We start from the raw sequence: 19,686 nt of genomic DNA on the forward strand, positions 1-19,686 counted from the left end.
AGCATCGCTCAGCCAGCTCGTATCTGATCTCATCCAGAAACAGTCAGTGAAAATGATCAGCTCTCGCTCGTCCTCTGGATCACTGGTTTTGATTTTCTTATCTTGGTTTCTTTAGCATTTTTTAGACAGAGGTGGCCCCCAGCTGACCCTGGGTGACTCATGCCCTATGAGAGATACCATCTCGGAGCCCTGATTTTCCTGCATGCAGGGCAGGAGAGAGCAAGGACCTCGGACACAGCAAGGCTGCACAGCCTGCACATTCCAAAGACCAGGGACACAGTGCTCAGCGATGCTAGGACCTGAAGCCAGCTTTTGGAGCCCTGTGGTTTGCAGCTCCTCTCTCACATTAGCCCCCTTTATATTCCAGACGTCACCCACACCACAGCAGGTCAGGGCTGCCCCCCTCCACGCTCTCAGCTCTGCCCCTGCCCAGATGCTCAGCTCCAAGCACTGACCCTGTACCCAGAAGTTTAGTAGCAGGCTCCTGGCCAGATTTCAGGTTCACAAGAAACAAAACATTTAATTTGGCTTTGCAGCCACTGCATGGTCAATGCTGTTCAAACACACTCATCTTGAAGAGCCCAGACCCCACTCCTAGGGAGCAGGAGGCTCCAGGTTCCTGTGTGTAAAGTATTGTGGGCACTTCGACTCCTTTACCACAGGGTTAAGGCTGGGTGTTCAGTGCTTGGGACCCTTGATCGGGATAGGCAAAGCTAGCCCACCCCAGCCTTTCAGCATCCCTCTCCTTTCCTGGATCTTCCAGTGCCTTCATTCCTGCTACTGTGGAGTGGAAATCGCCATAACAGCAGCCCCAATGCATGAATGTCAACACTGCGTGAGTCACACCCCCAGTTCTCAGCCCTTCATTAGCCGCTGCTGCTGTTAGTCCTCTGCCAAAGCTGTTGTCACCTTCATTGGTGGACTCAGGGAGGTAGCATGAGAAGGGCTGGTGTCTTCAGCGTGCCCACACCCCTCTCCTACACCACATTTACTCAGAGCATGAAGAGATCCCGCCACCTACAGACAACTCAATACTCTCCAGAGTGGTCTTGGCACACCATGGCTTAACAGCTGCTGCGCTTGATGAGAAATGGACCAAAGCTCTCTTCCTGCCAGGTCACATTCTCCTCGGTGCTCATCACCTCTGCTGAAACTTGGAAGATTCCACGAGCTTCTAAAACTCCGGTCCCAAAAGCCCGGAGTATGCCAACACGGCACACAAGCATGGTCTTGCAAGTGTTCACCTGGAGATGTCTTGAGTCACTTGGTGTTTGTACTCTTTTTGGAAGCTGGGGATCTCACACCAAACACAAGTGTAGTTCTTCAGCATTTCCAGAAATTCTCAATATGCATCACTATAGCTGGACCTTAACCCTGTAACTATGTAACACTAGGCTTGTCCATAGACAATCACACCACAAACAGATCCCACTATGCGTGACAGGGGTGAGTTAGCCAATGTCGGTGATGTGCCAAAGACCACTGTTTATGTTCATAGATGCTCCTGAGTGCCCTCACCCCTGTCCCGGAAGGATTCCTTTAAGAATATAGATAGATCAGTTAGCGTGCGGACCTCACTTCTGTCCCTGGATCCCATAGACAAGGAGTTGGGTATGGTGGTGCCTTCTTAGTGTTGGGGGAGTAGAGACAGGTGGCTCCCTGGCGCTCAATGGTCAACAATCCTTACTACTCACCTACTGAGCTCCAGGCCAGTGAGAGACCCTGTCTCAACACCGAGGTGGAAAGCTTCTGAGAAGCAACAGAGATTGACCTCTGGCCTCCAAATGTGCGCGCACACACACACACACACACACACACACACACACACACGGGTATTTTGATAAACTGCTCCATCCTTCATTCCTTTATTATTTCTATATTGAAAAGAACGGAAACACAAGTAGCTGATTTTGTTTTGATTTCCAGGGTACTGTGTGTTTCTGGTTGCTTTCTGCTGTGCTCTTCCATGTGGCTTCTCTTTACTTTGCTTGCTCTGTACCTGCCTGGTACGTCTGTTTTAACAGGGATCGCACGCCTGGCAGCTTAAACCGTGGAAACTGATGGACTCTCAGTTCTGCAGACTGAAAGTCTGAGGTTGAGGTGTGGTGGGGTGGGTTCCTCCTGAGGCTGTGAGGAAAGCACCCTCCACGCGTCCCCCCTGCTTCTGATGTGTGGAAGCACAGATTTGCCCCTCCTGCACCTTCCTCTCTGGGTCCCATCCTCCCTCCAGGCACGTCTTTCTCTGTATCCAATTCTTCCATTACCATAAGGACATTTTCAGGCCACGTGGTGGTCCCATTTTCTAAAAGCATCTTCACGGGCCCCCTCCCCTTACAGGTAAGGTCATGTGGTGAGAAGCTGGGCTTAAAGACTCCAACACCCAGATTGCACCAGTACTCAGTTCAGCCCTCCGTGCATGCCAGGCTTCTTTTCTTTCAGCTGTCCTGCATTTCCTAGCCCCATTTCACGTCCTTTGCCTAACTACCCTTTCTCCTGGCTTTCACCTTTTCTCTCCCTTCTGGAAGACCTGGTGCTTATGCAGAAGATCCAGAACCTTCTAGGCTCTGACTATGGAGATGGGGAGGGATAATGGCTCCCATTCCGGGCAATCATAAAACACAGAGGCATGCTTTCAGAGTGAGGCTCATAACTTGGCAAACAGCCCGGGCTAGCTGGACCCTTCTCTCTATCAGAACCAACACCCACTAATTTAATTTCATATAATTTGTTTAAATAAAATCTGCTAGGTTCCAGAAAATATGGTCCGCCTGGATATTAATATGGATTTACATAAGCAAGAAAATTGAGGTCACTTTCACGGCCCTTCTTGTGTCGTGTTTACTGGCAGTCAGCACTAGATTTAACGGTTGCTACAGGGTCTCTTTCCCTCCTGGTAGAGGCTAAATTAACCATTCTGCTATTTATTACCTGCTTGTTAAAACGCAGGAGTCTCCAGATCCGTAATGCAAGTGTCCACTATCACTCATTCCGCCAACCCATACCGTCGTCCTTGCCAAGGACTTCTTGTTTTCAGGCCGAGGGTTTGGATGGCTGCCCTGCGCAAGACAGCAGCCAGTCTCCCAATGGTAGCTCTAATTTTCCTCACGTTTGGAAATGCTGTAGGCATTGGGTGTCTTTGGCATTTCACACAAAGGAGTGTGCACGCTGCGTCTGTCACACGCACGCACACACACACACACACACACACACACACACACACACACACACTCACCGGGGTCAATGAGGACCTGAAGTAGGAAAAAGCATCTGGGTGGACAATCAAATACCCTGTCTCCTTCCGGGAGTATTTTCACCGCGAATTCAGAAGCAGATCACAGGAATCATAGCGGTACATAAAGGTCCATCCTCGTGACAAATGGAGACAGCCAAACTAATTTTCTTGGTGACCTTATCTAAATGAGTTAGAAAATAACACTCCAGATTTATGGCTAGTTACAATTAAGCCCTTTGATATCTTTAATTAAACCTGTAGAGATTTATTTCCGTATTATTCCTTTGGTAACCCTTTAAAAATGATAAAAATGTAAATTAATATTGCCCCCAACAGGAGATGTTTCTATTTATCCTAAATTAGTCTCAGACCCTTCCTCTCACACTGCACTGCTCGGGCCCACATTGCGCATGGCTCTTAAATAATTTATCGTGGGACTTTGACAATTTAAGGAATAATCTCTTAGCATCTCAAGCAAAACCTGCAATATTTTAGCTCCTTTGTCACTCAAAACTTTATCTCACTTCAAACAACACGATGCCTTTTTCTCTCTCTTTATGGTGACTATGAGGGGCAATGCTGAGGATCACATCGGGCATGGGACATGCTAAGCGGCCGGCATTTTTTTCCGTGAGAGATTATTGTAGCCGTTAGCGTAATTTGCCTTTTATTACTTCTGGCACCACTATGCTTTCTTGCCTAGTTTCTCTTCAAACCTTATCTATGAGAAGGCATCCTGGGTTCGTTCTGCAGCTGGGACCATTAGCAACTCGGGGAGGAAAGAGATTATTTGGTTTACACTTCCAGATCACAGTTCATCCCATTGACAGATGTCAGGGCAGGAACTCCAAGCGGGAACCACTCCTGGAGGAAGACCTCTTGCCGCCTCGCTCCTCTGGCTTTCGTTCCCTTACTCATCCATGTTTAGCTGGCTTCCTAATAGAGCCCAGAACCACCTGCCTAGGGATGGTGCTGCCCACTGTGGACTGAGTCTTCCTATATCCGTCTAGACAATCCCCCCCATAGAGAAGCTCACAGGTCAGTCTAATCTGGGCAATTCTTGATCAAGGCTTTCCTCTCAGATGGCTGTGGGCTATGTCAAGAATATGACTAGGCCAGATGTGTCCTCCACATGGCTCTTCCGTGTTGCATCTGTGTTCTCTGATCCTTCCTTTCCAGACCAGCTTGGTTTCCCATTCGCTCATCCAGGTTTCCTTCCTCCCCAGGTGAGTACAGCTACCTGGGGACCACTCTGCGCCAGGTAGCCGTAGAGCCCATGCCGTCCCTCCTGGATGTCAAACAACTCATCACACTGTACGGGATCCTGCCTTTGGGTAAGGACTGGCCGTTCCTACAAGCTGAGGCAGCAGTCTCCCTTCTTGCTTTGATAGTGTTTCCTGTTTGACCCCAAAAGGACATTTTGCTTTCCCACCCGAGATTATGAAGCCTTGTCTTGCTTCCATAGTACGTCGCCAACATGCCCATCAGAGAAGGGCCTGCTGGGAAGAGTGTTTCTGGGCCATCTTTGGGTAAAGTTTGCAGTATGGCAGTCCACTGGAGACAGGTGGCCTCTTTGAAGTCAGTCAGCGGAGCCCAAGGGCTAGGGCGGCAGTGTGCCTTCACACGGTGCCTTCTGTGACTGCATCCTGAGGAGATAACACGTCCCTGAAATTAGTGGAATGTCTTTCCTGTGTATTCAGTCTTTCCCCGAGGCTCTCCTGATCTTCCCCAATGTCCCTTCTCACCAAGGAAGAGTTCCATCACGTGCTTCAGACACCTCTCTAGGGCGTGCCTAAGGATGCAGGAAGGCATGGAGTCGGTCTTCCTTCCCTCTGGTTGGTGACTGCCTTGGGAGGGCAGAACCCCGAACAGTGGGGCTCTGCCCACGGCTCTGAAACTGGAAATTGCGGCTGTTTCACCTGCTTCAATTACTGTCCCGCTTTGACTTCAGACCTTAAGTCTGTTGGCAAGAAAGCCTCTCGTCCCTCCTGACATTACATCACTAGTAGTAAATGTAATTGGAGGGCCATATAAATATACAGGTTCTATATTTCATATTGTATCCCGTACAAATATAACATATTGGAGAACACGATTTAATGTCAACAAACTCGATATGTAATATTCGCGGGACCAACTTAATAAAGTACATTGAGCCTCACACCTTGTTATAATATAGTGGGAGACAGAAAACACAGTGCGCCGGTGGGTGTGCACATGTGTCCCCTTGGTTTGCAGGACCCTGGCATGCTTGGTTTTCTATTCTCCTTCTAAAACCTCCCTTGAGGAGACAACCCGCCTCCTCTACCACCCCGACCCCTTTGTCGTGGAGGACCCTCCCATCCCCACCCCTCACCCCACACCACCCCCATCCCTGGCTGTCATCAACAGCTGCCAAGGCCTCCTGGTCACAGAGTCAGCTGGAGAGCTTGTTCTCCTGAGAGAGTTTGATGTCACCTGTCAAGAATGCAGACACGAGCAGGGCAGATGAGCTGTGTGCACAGATATGCCTTCGGGGCTGTTGAATGTCGGCTGCTGCCGGCACAATTCCCAAAGCTGCCCCTTGTCTCCCCACAGTCCTGGGGAAGCCTCATGTGGAAAGTGGTGTCCTGTTACAAAGGAACCAGGCAAGGCCTTAGAGAGCACTGGTCGTTCAGGTCACGTCAGTGGCAGCCACGGCAGAAGTCCACAGAGGCCACTTTCCACATCTGGCCTAAGTGACTAGAACTCGGTTTGAAGTTCCATAGATTCCCCCAGGGTAGAAGAGAAATCCCAGGACGTGTCTAATCGAGTCGGGGGATCCAGAGAAGAGGCTGAGGGTGCTGGGGAGGGCACTTTGCCGGGTAGATCTGGATTTGTTCCTATGGTCACCTACCCTCCAGAGCCCTCCATCTCCAGATGGTCAGGGCCTAGAATCCCATCCCTCCTGCTACCCTGCAGCCCTCCAGACCTTAGACAGGCCCTAAGCCCAAAGCCGGAAGTGTCCTGACTCTCTAGGCCACTCCCTAAGGATGTCAGAAAGAGCTGCAGTTGCCCGGCCTGTGAGGCCCCCTGGCTCCCTGCTGAACCCCAACCACAGAGACCTTCCCTGAACTCCCCCTTCACCTCTGCGTGGTCTAGGTGGCCCCTCCCTCAAAAGGCAACATCCTACCTGCGCATCTGGTACATCTTTCCCAAACTCTCCTTCTGCCCCTTCCCCAGATTCCGTCCTCCACACCGTCCTTTCCCTCTGCCGCCCCTTCCCAGACTCTCCCACCCCTGCCCCAGCCAGCACCCTTGGCAAGCCTACAATTCCCACTCACCTTTCAGACACCCAACATCTGTCACCAGTCTCCCCACCTGTCCCATCACTGTCTTTCCCAGTCACCTCACCAATCAAAATGTACACAGCGCCCCCAAGACCTACCTGGTTAGCCTCTGTGCCCTGTCACTCTGACCTTCCTCGCACACTGCTCCTGGGTCCTCCCCCAAAGTCCAGCACGTATGCCCCCTTCTCCCAGAGTCCAGCTGAGGCCCCGACCTTAATTTCAGCTTCTCCAGCACCCGTGGATCTTGAGGTTCCCAGCACCCTTTGCCTCCCATGGCAGGAACACCTGAGGCTCAGTCCCATCCTGGTGAGATCCTGTCTCAGATTTTATGATTATTGTTGTTGTCATTATATTCCCACATTAACGGCCAAGACATGGACACCCAGAGTCACTAAAACCAGAGTCCCTCAAGGACAGCTGCTCCCCTCGCCATACTGACCAGCACTGAGTTCTGTGTACCTTGTACCTCCTGAGTGCCCACTCTGTTCTGCTACCCCCAGCCCCCATGTTGGAGAGCACCTGGCCTGAGGTGTAGGACTGTGGATGAGATCGGGAGGCAGCAACAACAATAATCCAAGTTGCTTCACGGCCAAGTGCCAGATAACCTCTGCTCCTGACAGCCTGGGGCCAGCTCAGGAGAAACACCTCTCGGCTTTGCCTCCCACCCTTGGCCTTCCCCCCCCCCACACACACACCCCGTCTCATAGGCTTCAATACATAGGAGAAAAGAAGGTTCCAGAGGAAATGAACAAGTGTCAGCCAATCTCATTGTCTGTCTCTCTGCATTCCATTCCCAAACTGTCAGAGGATTTAGTGAAGCTCTTGACAGAGAAACCCCACAACCATTACACACACACACACACACAGAGAGAGAGAGAGAGAGAGAGAGAGAGAGAGAGAGAGAGAGAGAGAGAGAGAGCTTGGGTAAGCTATTGCAGGAAGGCTCCTGCAGAACCAGAGAAGAGAAGCTGGCCTGGAGGACCCCAGAGGCCCCAGAGCCCAATGGGGCAGAAAGTGAGCCTTGGACTTGACATGATTTCCTCGCATTCATCATGGCCAGAGATCCCTTCATACAATGCAGCCACAGCCTGAGGCCCGCTAGCAGAATGAGGACCTCTGGCTTTCTTGGCAGCATCCAGCAGCATCGGCCTCTGTCTTTTCCAGGGTCCCCAGAAGTGCACGAGAAAGCCCCCTTGGTGAAGTCGCTGCTGTTGGCCGGGCCTCCAGGGGTGGGGAAGAAAATGCTGGTCCACGCCATCTGCACAGAAACGGGAGCTACCCTCTTCAACTTGTCTGCTTCCAACATCGCGGGGAAGTACCCCGGCAAAACCGGCCTGCAGATGATGCTACACTTGGTTTTCAAGGTACGTGCCGTGCCAGGGCTCCTCTTTCGAGTCCAAGTGACACTCCGTTCCTGCAGGTCATTCTTCTAGACCAGCTGACACGTTTTGTGTTGTACTCCTGTTTTCTCCCCTCCCCCCCCCCCATAAATTAACTCATTCTCACATCTGGCTGGGCATCACACAATTAGAAACAGCTTCTTCGAAGCTTAAACACCCCCTACCGTGCCGCCAAGCCCCTGACTCCTGCGGCCACGGGGTTCCTTGCTGAATGCCCTGCACGTATCCTGGAAACTCAGACCCGCATTTGACTTCCTCGGCTCATCAGTGTGGGATCTGTGTGTAGATTGCTTCTCATGTGGTATAAATTACCCTGCTCCGTTTCCCTCTCAGCGCTGGCTCTCCCAGCAGGTCTGAAGAGGAGGAAAGTGCAGGAAGCTAACAGACAAGGATGACACAGGGTCACAGACAGCATCTCAGAGGACCCAACGCACTGCCAGCTCTGTGACCTTAGTTAAGTTCTTAACAGCCCCTTTGGGCCCCATCACCAAAAGGAATGAACCTTAAAGAACTCTGATAGGAATCTTTTATTAGGCTATGAGGATTTTACAAGATGTAATTTTTGACTTGGCTGAGGACCTTGCGGTCATCCCCTGCCTGTCAGCTTGGAGTGTAGTAACCAGTATGGCTGCACACACTATCCAGGTTGGGCACTGGGCTGAACCTGCCTTTCAGAGCTATAAGAAACGGGGAAGGTAGTGTCAAGGAAACGTAGATAGAAGTGAGCCCCTCCTAGGAATGCTGGCCCAGTAGATCTCAGATGAGTGGTCAGGAATGGGCTTCGTTCCCTCAGCCAGCCAGCTCTCGCCATAGGACCCTTAGGGGATGTTGCTCTCTCCTCTTTCGTGAGTCGCAAAGGAACCCTATGGCACAACGCTTCCAGTCACAGGACGCCTATCTAATGTGCTCTGCTCAGATGACTCCTCTTATGACATATCTCTTCAGGGCCTGGCCTGCTTTGGGTGGATAGATGGGCGAGTGGGTGTGTGTTTGTGTTTGCATGTGTGTCGGATGCACATGTGTGAGTGAGGGGTAAGCATGCAGGACGTGTTCAGAATGCATGCGACAGCCAGAGGTCAACCTTGGGTGTCATTCTTCAGATGCCACCTCGTTGGAGGAGACGGAGACAGGGTCTCTCACTGGTCTGGACTCACCAGGTAGGCTGATCTGGCTCTGGCCGGCAAGGCACCAGAATCTGCCTGTCTCTACCTCCCCAGCCCCTAGAATTAAGCACACACCAATGCCCAGCTGTCTCGAATGAGTACCCCACTGGGGATGAGGCTTGACTCTTCCCACGTATTCAACAAGCACTTTCCCAACTGAGCATCTTACCAGCTCCCTCACGGCCCTACCTTCCATATTGGCTCCTTGGTTTGTCAGAATTTTTGTATATCCTGGATGCGAATCCTTGTTACTCATGAACTGCAAAGCAATCCGCATTTCCCCAGCCCCTCTTGGGCACATTGTTCTGAATGTGTGCTGGTTAAAATTGTCAATTTGACACAACCTAGAATCACCTGGAGAGAGTCTCAAAGAGGAATTATCCAGATCAGATTGGTCTGTGGGGATTGTCTCGGTTGCTAATTGATGTAGAAAGATACAGTCCACTGTGGGCAGCACCATTCCCTAGGTAGGGAGTCCTGAATAAAGAAATTGAGCTGAACATAAGCAAGCGAGCGAGAGAGAGATATTCATTCCCCTCTGCTCTGGGCTGAATGTGAGGTGACTAGCTATTTGAAGTCTCTGCCTTGACTTTCCTGCGGTGATAGACTGAAGCCTGGAAGTGTAAGGCAAACAGACCGTTCCAGCCTATGTTGCCCCCTCCCCTGGAGCCGAGATCCTAGGGCCTTGTGCTTGCTAAGGTAAACGCTCTATCACTGAGCTAAACTCCGACCAGCCCACTGCAACGCTGGTTTTACTCCAGATATTTTATCACTGCAACAGAAATAAAACCAGGACGGGTATTTCTCCTCACAACGCCCTGTGATGTAGACACTGCCCCAATACCTCCGTCACCAATAAGAAAGCAGATGGTTACCGGGGTTACAGTGCTGCTTTGTGTCCCTCGAAGTCCAGCCGGCACCTCCACCATTCATAACTGAGTTATGAACACAACTTGTGCCTGGGTCTCTTCACGATCACACACGGCGCTGTTGTGACTCTGGGCACAGCCAGTGACCGAGCCTTGGCAGGCTCTCCCGCTAGGAAAGTGAGAGCCCTTGTCTTGATAACAGATAAACAACCATTGCACTTACTAGAACAATCACAACCCAATGTTACGCGGACAGGAAGTGCTAGACGGGCGGCTATTAAAATGTAGCCAGCCACATCATCCACCTAGGCCCCTTGGTGTCGGGAGCCTGACACACACCTCATTAAGCGTCACCTTCGTCATGTATGTAGCTGATTAATGAAAGATCCAGAAGTCTCAGGAGTGGGAGTCATCAATTAAAGACCGCTCCAAGAGGCCACTGTGCCCTGGCATGGCTGACATAGTTATCTGCATTTAATTAACCAGAGGAAGGCAGGATTAGGAGCCAAGGGCAGGAAGCCAGAGGGTGTGTGCTCACTAGGACCCCAGGAAGTGGGAGGGTATGGGTCATTGTTGAATCTAGGACCCAGGCCGTGGCTCAAGGGCAGCAAGGCTGGCTCTGTGGGGTTTGCTGGAGATGAATACAGAAGGGCCTTATTACCCATCATGCTTCCTGAGACTAATCCCTACGCCTGAATCTCTGGGGAGAAGCTGCAACTGCTAGGAACCTGTGCATGCTCTTGCGGCCAGTGGGGGGCACTCAGTCTCCCATGGCACCCCCAAAGCAGGGTAGGAAAACAAACCTCTGGTTTGCTTCATAACCATAGATTCAAGCCCATTTTGTGGCCATTGCTCCTGAAGGACTCTTGTATTTTACGCAGAGTAGCAGAGGGAGGGGGTCTCCATTAAGACGCATTCAGTGTAAATGGGAACAAGCTACTTCAGATTATCTGTAAGATGAAGACAAGAAGGTGTTGCCTTTAGGAAATTCTAGAAATTCCTCATACGATCAGTTCAACAATTGGAACACTGTCACGGTCCCTCCGGCTCCTGGTGTAGGCAGGAAGAACTGAGGGTTAGAAGGTGGGGAGGCACAGGGAGAAACTTTCGTCTTCAGGGAGCCAAAGAAAACCCAAGGGGACAGAAGCAACGACATGAGGGAGTCCTAGGGCAGACCCAACTCTGCGGATGCCTTGATCTCAGACTTGCAGCCCCCAGAGTATAAGCCAATGCATTTCTGTTTTTAAGCAGTCAGAAAGAACAAAACATTGGTTGATTGGTATATGATGATCCCTGAATAAATATGTGTGGGCAGAGAGGCCATTACGCTGGAATCCACAGGCACACGTCTCTCTGGCTTCTTATGACAGTCAATCAGAGGCAGGGATACCAAAAGGGGTTTTGGGAGACATCCAACCAGAAGTGAGGCACACACTAAGCAGTTTATATGCACTGTTCAGGTGTGAACACCAAGGGCCTGGACACTGAGCAGCAATCCTATAAGGGTGTCTGTATGAAGGCCAGGGTACTCCCATAGCACGATGAAGGTGGTTTCAGAATTTAGGGATGGGGTCCAGAGAAATACCTATACCTTTTCCTGCACACACACTTTATTCATAGCAGTTTGAAAGCCAGTGGCAGGTTTAAGCAGGAGTGTGGCAAGTTCACTGTATTCCTTCCCGCGCACATACGGACCCCCAACATCAGCATCCCACAGTGTGAATGTGGGTCCAGGACTCAGCACACTATATCCTCATCATGCCTGTTAGTGGTGGGCGTCTGGGTAGCCAGAGAGATATCTTATTATATTACACTCTCTGAGTCTTCAGCATTAATCCTGGGAGGATAGAGTCAAAGCGGAGAACACTCCAAAAGGAGCTCAGATGGAACCATGTGGAAAATCCCCCCACCAATTGGGGAACATTGTAACTAGAAAAAAGAAAAGGAAAGGTAAGGTCCCTTGATCACCAGAGTCACGTAGGTGGGGTGGTTCTCCAGCTCTGAGAGGAAGGAAGGAAGAAAGAAGGAAGAAGACCAGTTTCTCTGGGGAGATGGTAGTTTTGACTGCCCTCTAAGGACAAGCAGGGCCAGAAGAGAGAGAGCACATCAGACCATGGGCACCCTGCACTGTGGGGAGAGTGTGAGGGAACACAGTGGACACTAAGCCCCGAGTGCGGGATTGAAGGCTGCTGATGCTGTACATGGAGGAGTGAGTGATCTGTGGCCAGGCTTAGACACCACAAGCACGGAAGGATGCTTCTCCACCCTGGAAACACTTAGGGGGGCGGGGTTGATGGGGCCATTAACTGCAGTTCAACCTGCCCTGGAGACTTAAGAGTGCCTGAGTATTCAGCCTATATATACCCTGTTCTTCACAAGATGCTCCAACATTAGTGTGCGTGGAGAGGGCCCTTCATCCAATGTACAGAAGGGCGTGGACTGGAAGGAATGGACTTTTTTTTTTTTTTTTTTTTTGGTTTTTCGAGACAGGGTTCTCTGCAGCTTTTTTTTTTTTTTAGAGCCTGTCCTGAACTAGCTCTTGTAGACCAGGCTGGCCTCGAACTCACAGAGATCTGCCTGCCTCTGCCTCCCGAGTGCTGGGATTAAAGGCGGAATGGGACTTTTAACACAATATCCTCACACGTGTGAACACAACACTCCATCCTGACCTCTCCCCTTACAGTTAACAGCATCATTGTGTCCGTTCCTGTCAGCGCTGCCCTGCCCCCCAACACACTGCCCATCAGAAGCCTTCCTCACGAGTCACTGAACCCCTAGTCCTTCTCCTCTCCCCTTCCTCAGTTTACCTCCTTTTCATCAGTTTTAGGATACTTCTGCTCTGTTGTTGGTTATCATTTACAGTTTCAAAACTAAGTTAGCCCCTTGCTAGGACTCGAAATCGTTCCACAGACTGTATAAAAGATGGCAAAAGACGACCACAATTAACAATAGAATGCTGAAATCGTGGGTGTGCAGGAGAAAATGTCTTCACATCCTGTTCAAATGGACCCCTAGTTAGTAAAGAATGTGAACCTCCAATAACCTGAACCCTCCTGTTCCTCTCCAGCATGGCCCAGCACACCTCGCACACAGACTCAGGATACCGTATCCCTGCAGGCAGTGAGGGGGTCCCTGCCATCAAAGGTCCCCTCCCTTCAGCCAATAGCGAATGCTCTGCCAGTGCTCACGGAATAAAGAGCAAGTGGGTGGAGGAATGGGCGTGAGCGGTCCTTTCCAGCTTGGTAAACTGAGGCAGCATTAGTTGGGTTTTGTTTTCCTAAAGTTCTGCCTATCATGTGGGAGAGAATCCTAACACGTCCAGGGCTCGTGTCTGTAACACATATGACGTAAGCATGTTTTGACAGGTCAGACGGTGTGTCCTGAGGTCTGATGCCTGTGGTAACCATTGAACAGTGTGCTCGGAAGAATCACAGAACTCAGTGAGGACACCTTGTTTTCATGACGCTCCCTCTTAGTCATTGACAGAAACATTGATATTTGATAGGACTGAAGAGCCCTCTGCTGGTCGCAGAGTGAACTATCCCACATGACTTCCAGAGGTTCAATTACATTTAATTGGCCATGACCTCAAACTATCTGTATAATTTAAATGAAGCTTCTCCATAGCTGCATGAAAATTAAAAGGGCAAAAGATAGCATTTTTCATTAACAAAGTGTCAAATCCATTTTTTGGTTAGTAATAACATACACATAAGTATGGAATAGCAGACCCGAGTCCTTATTGTTGGTCCACAGAGCCTCCACTCACAAGAGTACAGGCAGATAGAGCCTCCAGTAACCATGGCTGTCAGCTTCTTAGACGTGGAAATAACAGAGATGAGACCCAGCCGTCCAGGCCTCACCAGCTCAAGCTGAAGGAGCCAGTGCTAAGCCAAGTGGCCAGTCTGCTCCACTGACTGATGAGGGAGAGGAACCGGCTACGGTTTGGTGATCACCGCGGTGGCTTTAAAAGCTTTTCTTCTTGGGTGGAAACAGCCTGGCCTTGTACTTGGTGGGTTCGACATGGTCGGCTTCCTCCACAGACTCCTGGGCTGCGGAGGCCAGGGTCCTCTTGCACGATGTCCTGCCATATGATGGCTCACTGGCCCCATGATGAAGTTCGTAGAAAATTGCAAGGGTGGGGTGGAAGAAATATAAGTGTTCTAGCAGGCAACTGTCCAAGTCAGGCCTGGATTGTTATCTTGGGCAAAATAAATATCTCCTCCTCTTCTTCTTCTTCTTCTTCTTCTTCTTCTTCTTCTTCTTCTTCTTCTTCTTCTTCTTCTTCTTCTTCTTTCTTCTTTTTTCTTCTCTTCTTCTTTTTTCTTTCCTCCTCTTCCTCCTCCTCCTCTTCCTCATTCTTTCTTTTTCCTCCTCCTCTCCTGCCTCTCTTCTCTCCCCTCCTCTTCTTCCTCTTCTTCTTCCTCCTCCTCCTCTTCCTCCTTCTTCTTTTCCTACCTCCTCCTCGTCTTCTTCCTCTTCCTCTTCTCTTCTTCTTCTTCTTCTTCTCCCCCTCCCCTGTTTGTTATGTTTTTCAAGACAAGGTTTCTTTGTGTAGCCCTGGCTATCCTGGAACTCTCAGAAATTCGCCTGTCTCTGCTTTTTGACTGCTGGGACTAAATGCGTGCATCCCCACCATCTGACAATATACTTTTGGGTGATCAACAGGCCTGTATACTGATGAGTGAGTCTGACCCCTTAGGATAGTGAAGGGTACAGAGAGGACATGAAGACAGATGTCTAGCACTTTGCACCACTTCCGATATCTGCGGGATCTTGTAAAGAGCCGGCCTTATTATACAAATGGGCTCACGCAGTGACTGTGGCCACTGAGAGACCAGTAGTGGCCCTGGCACCCTAGGCCTGGTTCTTCCCAGAGTTAGGTTGCTTGGGAATGAAGCCCAAAGGGGGTAATAAACTCCATCTAAGGCTAAATGCTAACCTGGACCTGATGGGCAACAAGGAAAGTTAAAAAGAACTTGGAAGAAAGAGACTGGCCCTGGTGTGGGACTGTGAAACCTCAAAGCCCACCCCCAGGGACACAGTCTCTCCAGCAAGGCCACGTCTGCTAACTCTTCCAGTCCTTCTCAAATAGCATCACTCCCTAATGACTAAACATTCAAATATATGAGCCTATGGGGTTATTCTTATTCAAGCCACCACTTTCAGTTTTTGCGAGGTGACCTAAGTGGCCATTATTCATCCTAACTGCCATACCAGAGGCCTTATCCACAGCCATGCTGGAAGCAAACCTAACACATTAGTCCTATGCTGGCCTAGTCAGAGTCTGGCCACTTTTGTGACAAAGCTTTGAAAGAGTATAAGGACCTGGGTAAAGGTCCACAAGCCACACTTTTAACAGATGATAGATTAGTGGCCCAGAGTTTACAGCTTTTAGTCCCTTTGTGGTCCTTACCTGTTCACTGGAGGTGGGTGGGTGTAGACAGGTAGACCCTCCAAGAGACTATGACTTCAAACCCACACAACCTATGTGTGACTTCCACCATGCCCTCTCTCCCCAGAAGTCATTCTAAGGGAATATCAAGCATGTGCCCCCAAAATGCCCATCTAAGTACCAGTAGGTCTTAGGTGGGTCAGAAGTCATCTCTATGTTCAAAATAAAGTTAGAACCATGAATGACAGTCCCTCATGTTATGATGTCAGAGAAATAATTTCCTGTTTGGAGAATAGGCAGCCTGCACGACAGTCCATGGGCCAGTGCTCAGAGCCAGAGACTCTTCCCATGTCTGTGACTGGCAGGGAGGGGTTTGTAAAGATGGGAAATGTATGAAGATGGCTGTGGAATTGGCAGATTCAAGATTCAAGCATAGTCTGTGCCAGTCTATGCTCCGGAGCTCTGCCCGGTGGAGAGCCTCTCCTTGGCAGGCATGTTTGCCCAGTGTCCAGTTGATACAGTCTTCAGAAGAAATCCAAGAAGAGTCCCCAAAGTGACACAGTCTAGGGGTCTTGGTTGGGTTCCTTTTCTCTGCCAGTTAAGGGAGGAAAAGGCAGGAAAGATCGGAACCACAACAGTGGCAGCAGAAAAACCTGCACCTCAGCCAGACTCACCGGCAGGGAATAGTGCTTGCTGGGGGTGAGGAAACACACACGCAGCGTGCACACACAGAGAGAAGGCCCTGCAGAGGGCGACCCGAGAAGCCGAAATTGGTCAGGCTCTTCTTGAGGGCTGGGGGTCTGAAAACCCCTGAAGAGTCACCCTGCCCCTAGTTTAGGGTAGATCAGCTTGAAGAAAGGAAGGATGGTTGATTGTTCCAGAACTGTTGTGCCGGGGTCGGGGGCACTTGTGAGGCAAAAGCCCACAAGGCCTTTGTTTTAGGCTGACGAGGGCTTCTGATTCAGTCAGAATATTGAGGGAGGAAGTTGGCCATCTTGAGATTTGCCACTTCTATTGCCTAGCAATGACCCCTGTCGCTGTCTGCCCACCAGGGAGTCAACTCCTAGACTCTCACAGTGTCACAGTGTCCCATTGTGGTAGTCCTCTCTCCTTTGCTCCACCCACCTCCTACCTCATCTCCCTCCAAGGTTGTCTTCTCTGAGCCCTCACCACCCCAGCCAAGATCTTGGTACCTCAACATAATAGATCGCTGGCTCCAACCCTCCACCTGCAAGTACGTTCATGACCTTCCCCTTGAGACTCGAAGATATGAAGCTGGAGAGTCATGAAATAAGCTTGCTTGACATCTCTGGGCACTGCTTTATTAAATAAAAGGCCATAGAGGAGGACAAGAGAAGCAGAGAGGGTATCCCTTTGTCTTGTGGCGTGTATCCACCGCAAAGGTGATAGCTGCCAGGCCGGTGGCTTGGTTTGTGCGGGTCACTCCTAGATAATTGTTTTGAGAATTTTTTTCAGCCACTTACCCTCACTAGCAGCCTTGCAAAGCTGCACCAGAGCTGAAGGGAGTGGCTGTGACAATTCAGGGACCACTGGCAATGAATGGACTTGGTGATTGGAGAGAGGGGAGCTTCATGGAAGGGCCGGGCCAGACCAGAACATAGAACAAACTGTTTTAGTCCGTTACCAGCATAGACAGAAGTGTGTGATGTGTGTGTTGTGTGAACTTACTACCTGTCTGTGGTATGGAGGTCAGAGGTCAGTAATGATTGTCTTCTTCATTCACTTGCTACCTTGTTTTTTTGATGCAAGGTCTCTCACACTGAAGCTAATCTGGACTGCTTTGGCTAGTCTGGTTAGCCAGCAATCCCCAGGGGATCCTTCTGTCTCTAGCTCCAGCACTGGGGTTACCGACATTGCACGGCTATGACAAGCTTTGAACCTGGGCTCTGAGGACCCAACCCCATGTCCTCAGGCCTGCACAGCAAATGCTTTCCTAGACTGAGCCATCTACTCCTCCCCTTGATTGAGTTTTTTATTCCCTTTTCTCTAGCAATCAAACTCTCGAAGAAAAGAGAAATACCTAATGACAAAAATAAACCACAGGAAACAAGGCAAAAATTAAGCCCCCATAAAATGGAGTTGCTTTCAGATTCAGTGGTTACAGGTTGGAGGCTCAGTCGCGGTGGTAATGTCTATTGAGAAAGAGCTGGTTTTGTGGGAATGAGCAGAGTGTTTGGGTCTCTATCCTCCATGCATTCACCCTCCAGGGCCCCTGCTTCTCTCCTCTGAGGCAGGGACTCTGGAGCTGCCCATGTCCTTGGGTACAGGGCAGCTAGGGATAACACGGCATAGCCTGTTCGTGTCTACATCAACCTGGCCCTGTCCTGCTTCTGCCATTTGCAGCTGCGTAGCTCGGGTCATCTCTGACTCTCATATTCCTGTCTATAAATAGGGTGTTTGGTATGGGACACACTTTGTGCGATACGAGTTGAGGACATTGGATGCATGGTGAAACCCTGGGAAGGGTGCAGGGTTCAGACGGTGATGACTGTGTGCACGCACTGGCTTCCAATGTGTGCAGTGTCCCTGCTCTGTGTCTGGTCCAAAGCTGTTCCTCTGCTCACCGCTAGACTGTCCTCAGTGACGCTCCACACCACTTGAGGTCAGGGATTTTTAAATAAGACTTGAATTCTCGAACTCTATGGCACAGCGTCTAAAAGCCGAATATCTCTTCAACTGTGCTGGATCTTAGGGTGTTGGGGCACGCCGATGCATCTGACACAGGTGTTGGATCAAGTTCAGTCAACATCTGCTTTGTCATTGAAGGTCCATAATCTACTTTCCAATATCGCATAGAATACCAGGGGACAGACCCCGCCATCAAGCCCCTAGTGACTTTTCTGTCAGCCATTGAACAAATGACTGGGTTTGAAATCCCACCTGCTGCCAAACGATGTTCGTCAACGATATTTCAAGAAATGTATAAATAAGAGTTCCCAGCTCTGTATGGAGCTGGTATTGCCTTTAGCCACCACAATTTCACACAAAGCTCAAATTGTTGCAAAAATACTTGAACTCCACTACTAGGTGGGCGCTTTGAAGAAATTGTTAGGTGTGTGGCAATTATTCGCATGCCTTGGTTTAGTCCAGGTCCCAACTCTGCCATGAAGCCCTGTTGCTCTAGCAAGGCTCAGAGCCACCGTCCTGCAGGGGAGCCCCGTCACAAAGGTACAGGTGAACAGCCACGAACAAATAGGCATCATTGGGAGCCCCTGATGAAACTGTTTTCCGGTAGCAAGCAGACTTGAATGAAACCTGGGAACTGTGAATAGGCCGCGACTAAGACACGTGGCCCCCGTTCCCATTCACTTTCCGATGAAACCCAGGGTTTATTACAAACCAAACCAGGCAGGGGCTCTGGGCACGAATACAGGAATGTGTCCATTAAGACAGGCCTGTGGCGGGGTGGAGGCAACAGAGATGCAAAGTGCACAGATGATCCGTGCAAGGGGACAGGGGACAGACACACTTCCAGGTGACCTGAGGGCCTGCCTTCCTTGAGGCGTGCCAGGGATACTCCAGTAGTGACACAGGGAAAAAGAGCAAACACCCCTCAGGAAGAAACACGTTCACCTCTAGGCCGGCTCTTGGCTCTTGTCCTCTGCAGGTGGCTCGCCAGTTCAGCGTCTGTGGTTGTGGATCCAAGCCACGGAGAAAACCTTCTACAAAAAAGTCCCGCAGGCTGAGAGGCAGGTGAGTCCTCCTGGTGGCCTTCTGTCATTCTTTGTTTTCTTCCTCTGGGGGAGGGAGCTCACCAGGAACCATCTCTACTTTCAAGAACTCTTAGCTTTTCAAAACAGTAAGGGAGACACCGCCGGGGCTTTAAATCCTTCCGCAGTAGGCTCTCTGCCCTAAGTGCTTGTCAGTATTTGAAAGAAGCCAGTGCCTTGATTTTTATGAGGCATAATTTGGAAGAAAAAAAATCAGAAAAATAGAAAAGAAAGGAGGGAGGTTTTTCAGCCCAAACATGATTCAGAGGAAAGAAACAATACCGAAAACTCCGCTCAGTTACAGCCAGGGGCACACACGGAGTTATTATTACAATTTCCTATTGTTCATAATAATAAATAGCAAAGGGCCTGGAATTCGGGAACAAAGGCCATCAACAGCAAAGCTAAGTGCCCTGCATTCAGGGCCTCTGGGGAGCTCAGTCTCAATTGCTTCCTTCCTCCTTTTCTCTCTTTTCAATGGCCCCCCTCCCCCACATTTCCCCCCCACAAACCACCAGCAAATTTCCCACAAGTTTAAAAAAAAATTACAGATACACAGGCTTGTTATTCCACACCAATTTGTAGCAA

The 19,686-nt window shown here is 50.1% G+C and overlaps 1 protein-coding gene across 1 annotated transcript in view; it reads left to right on the plus strand.

The window, feature by feature from the left end:
• The window catches only part of Iqca1 (IQ motif containing with AAA domain 1), a 120,376-nt gene that overhangs the window by 82,419 nt on the left and 18,271 nt on the right, over nucleotides 1-19,686 (plus strand). The window contains exons 14-19 of the mRNA XM_042055621.1: nucleotides 4,459-4,566; nucleotides 7,705-7,904; nucleotides 8,475-8,635; nucleotides 8,985-9,097; nucleotides 18,416-18,556; nucleotides 18,996-19,081. Of these exons, the coding sequence (XP_041911555.1) occupies nucleotides 4,459-4,566; nucleotides 7,705-7,904; nucleotides 8,475-8,635; nucleotides 8,985-9,097; nucleotides 18,416-18,556; nucleotides 18,996-19,081 (809 nt within the window). The remainder of the gene's footprint in view (nucleotides 1-4,458; nucleotides 4,567-7,704; nucleotides 7,905-8,474; nucleotides 8,636-8,984; nucleotides 9,098-18,415; nucleotides 18,557-18,995; nucleotides 19,082-19,686) is intronic.

The sequence above is a fragment of the Arvicola amphibius genome, chromosome 8 (assembly GCF_903992535.2).
Source record: "Arvicola amphibius chromosome 8, mArvAmp1.2, whole genome shotgun sequence".
Lineage (NCBI taxonomy): Eukaryota > Metazoa > Chordata > Mammalia > Rodentia > Cricetidae > Arvicola > Arvicola amphibius.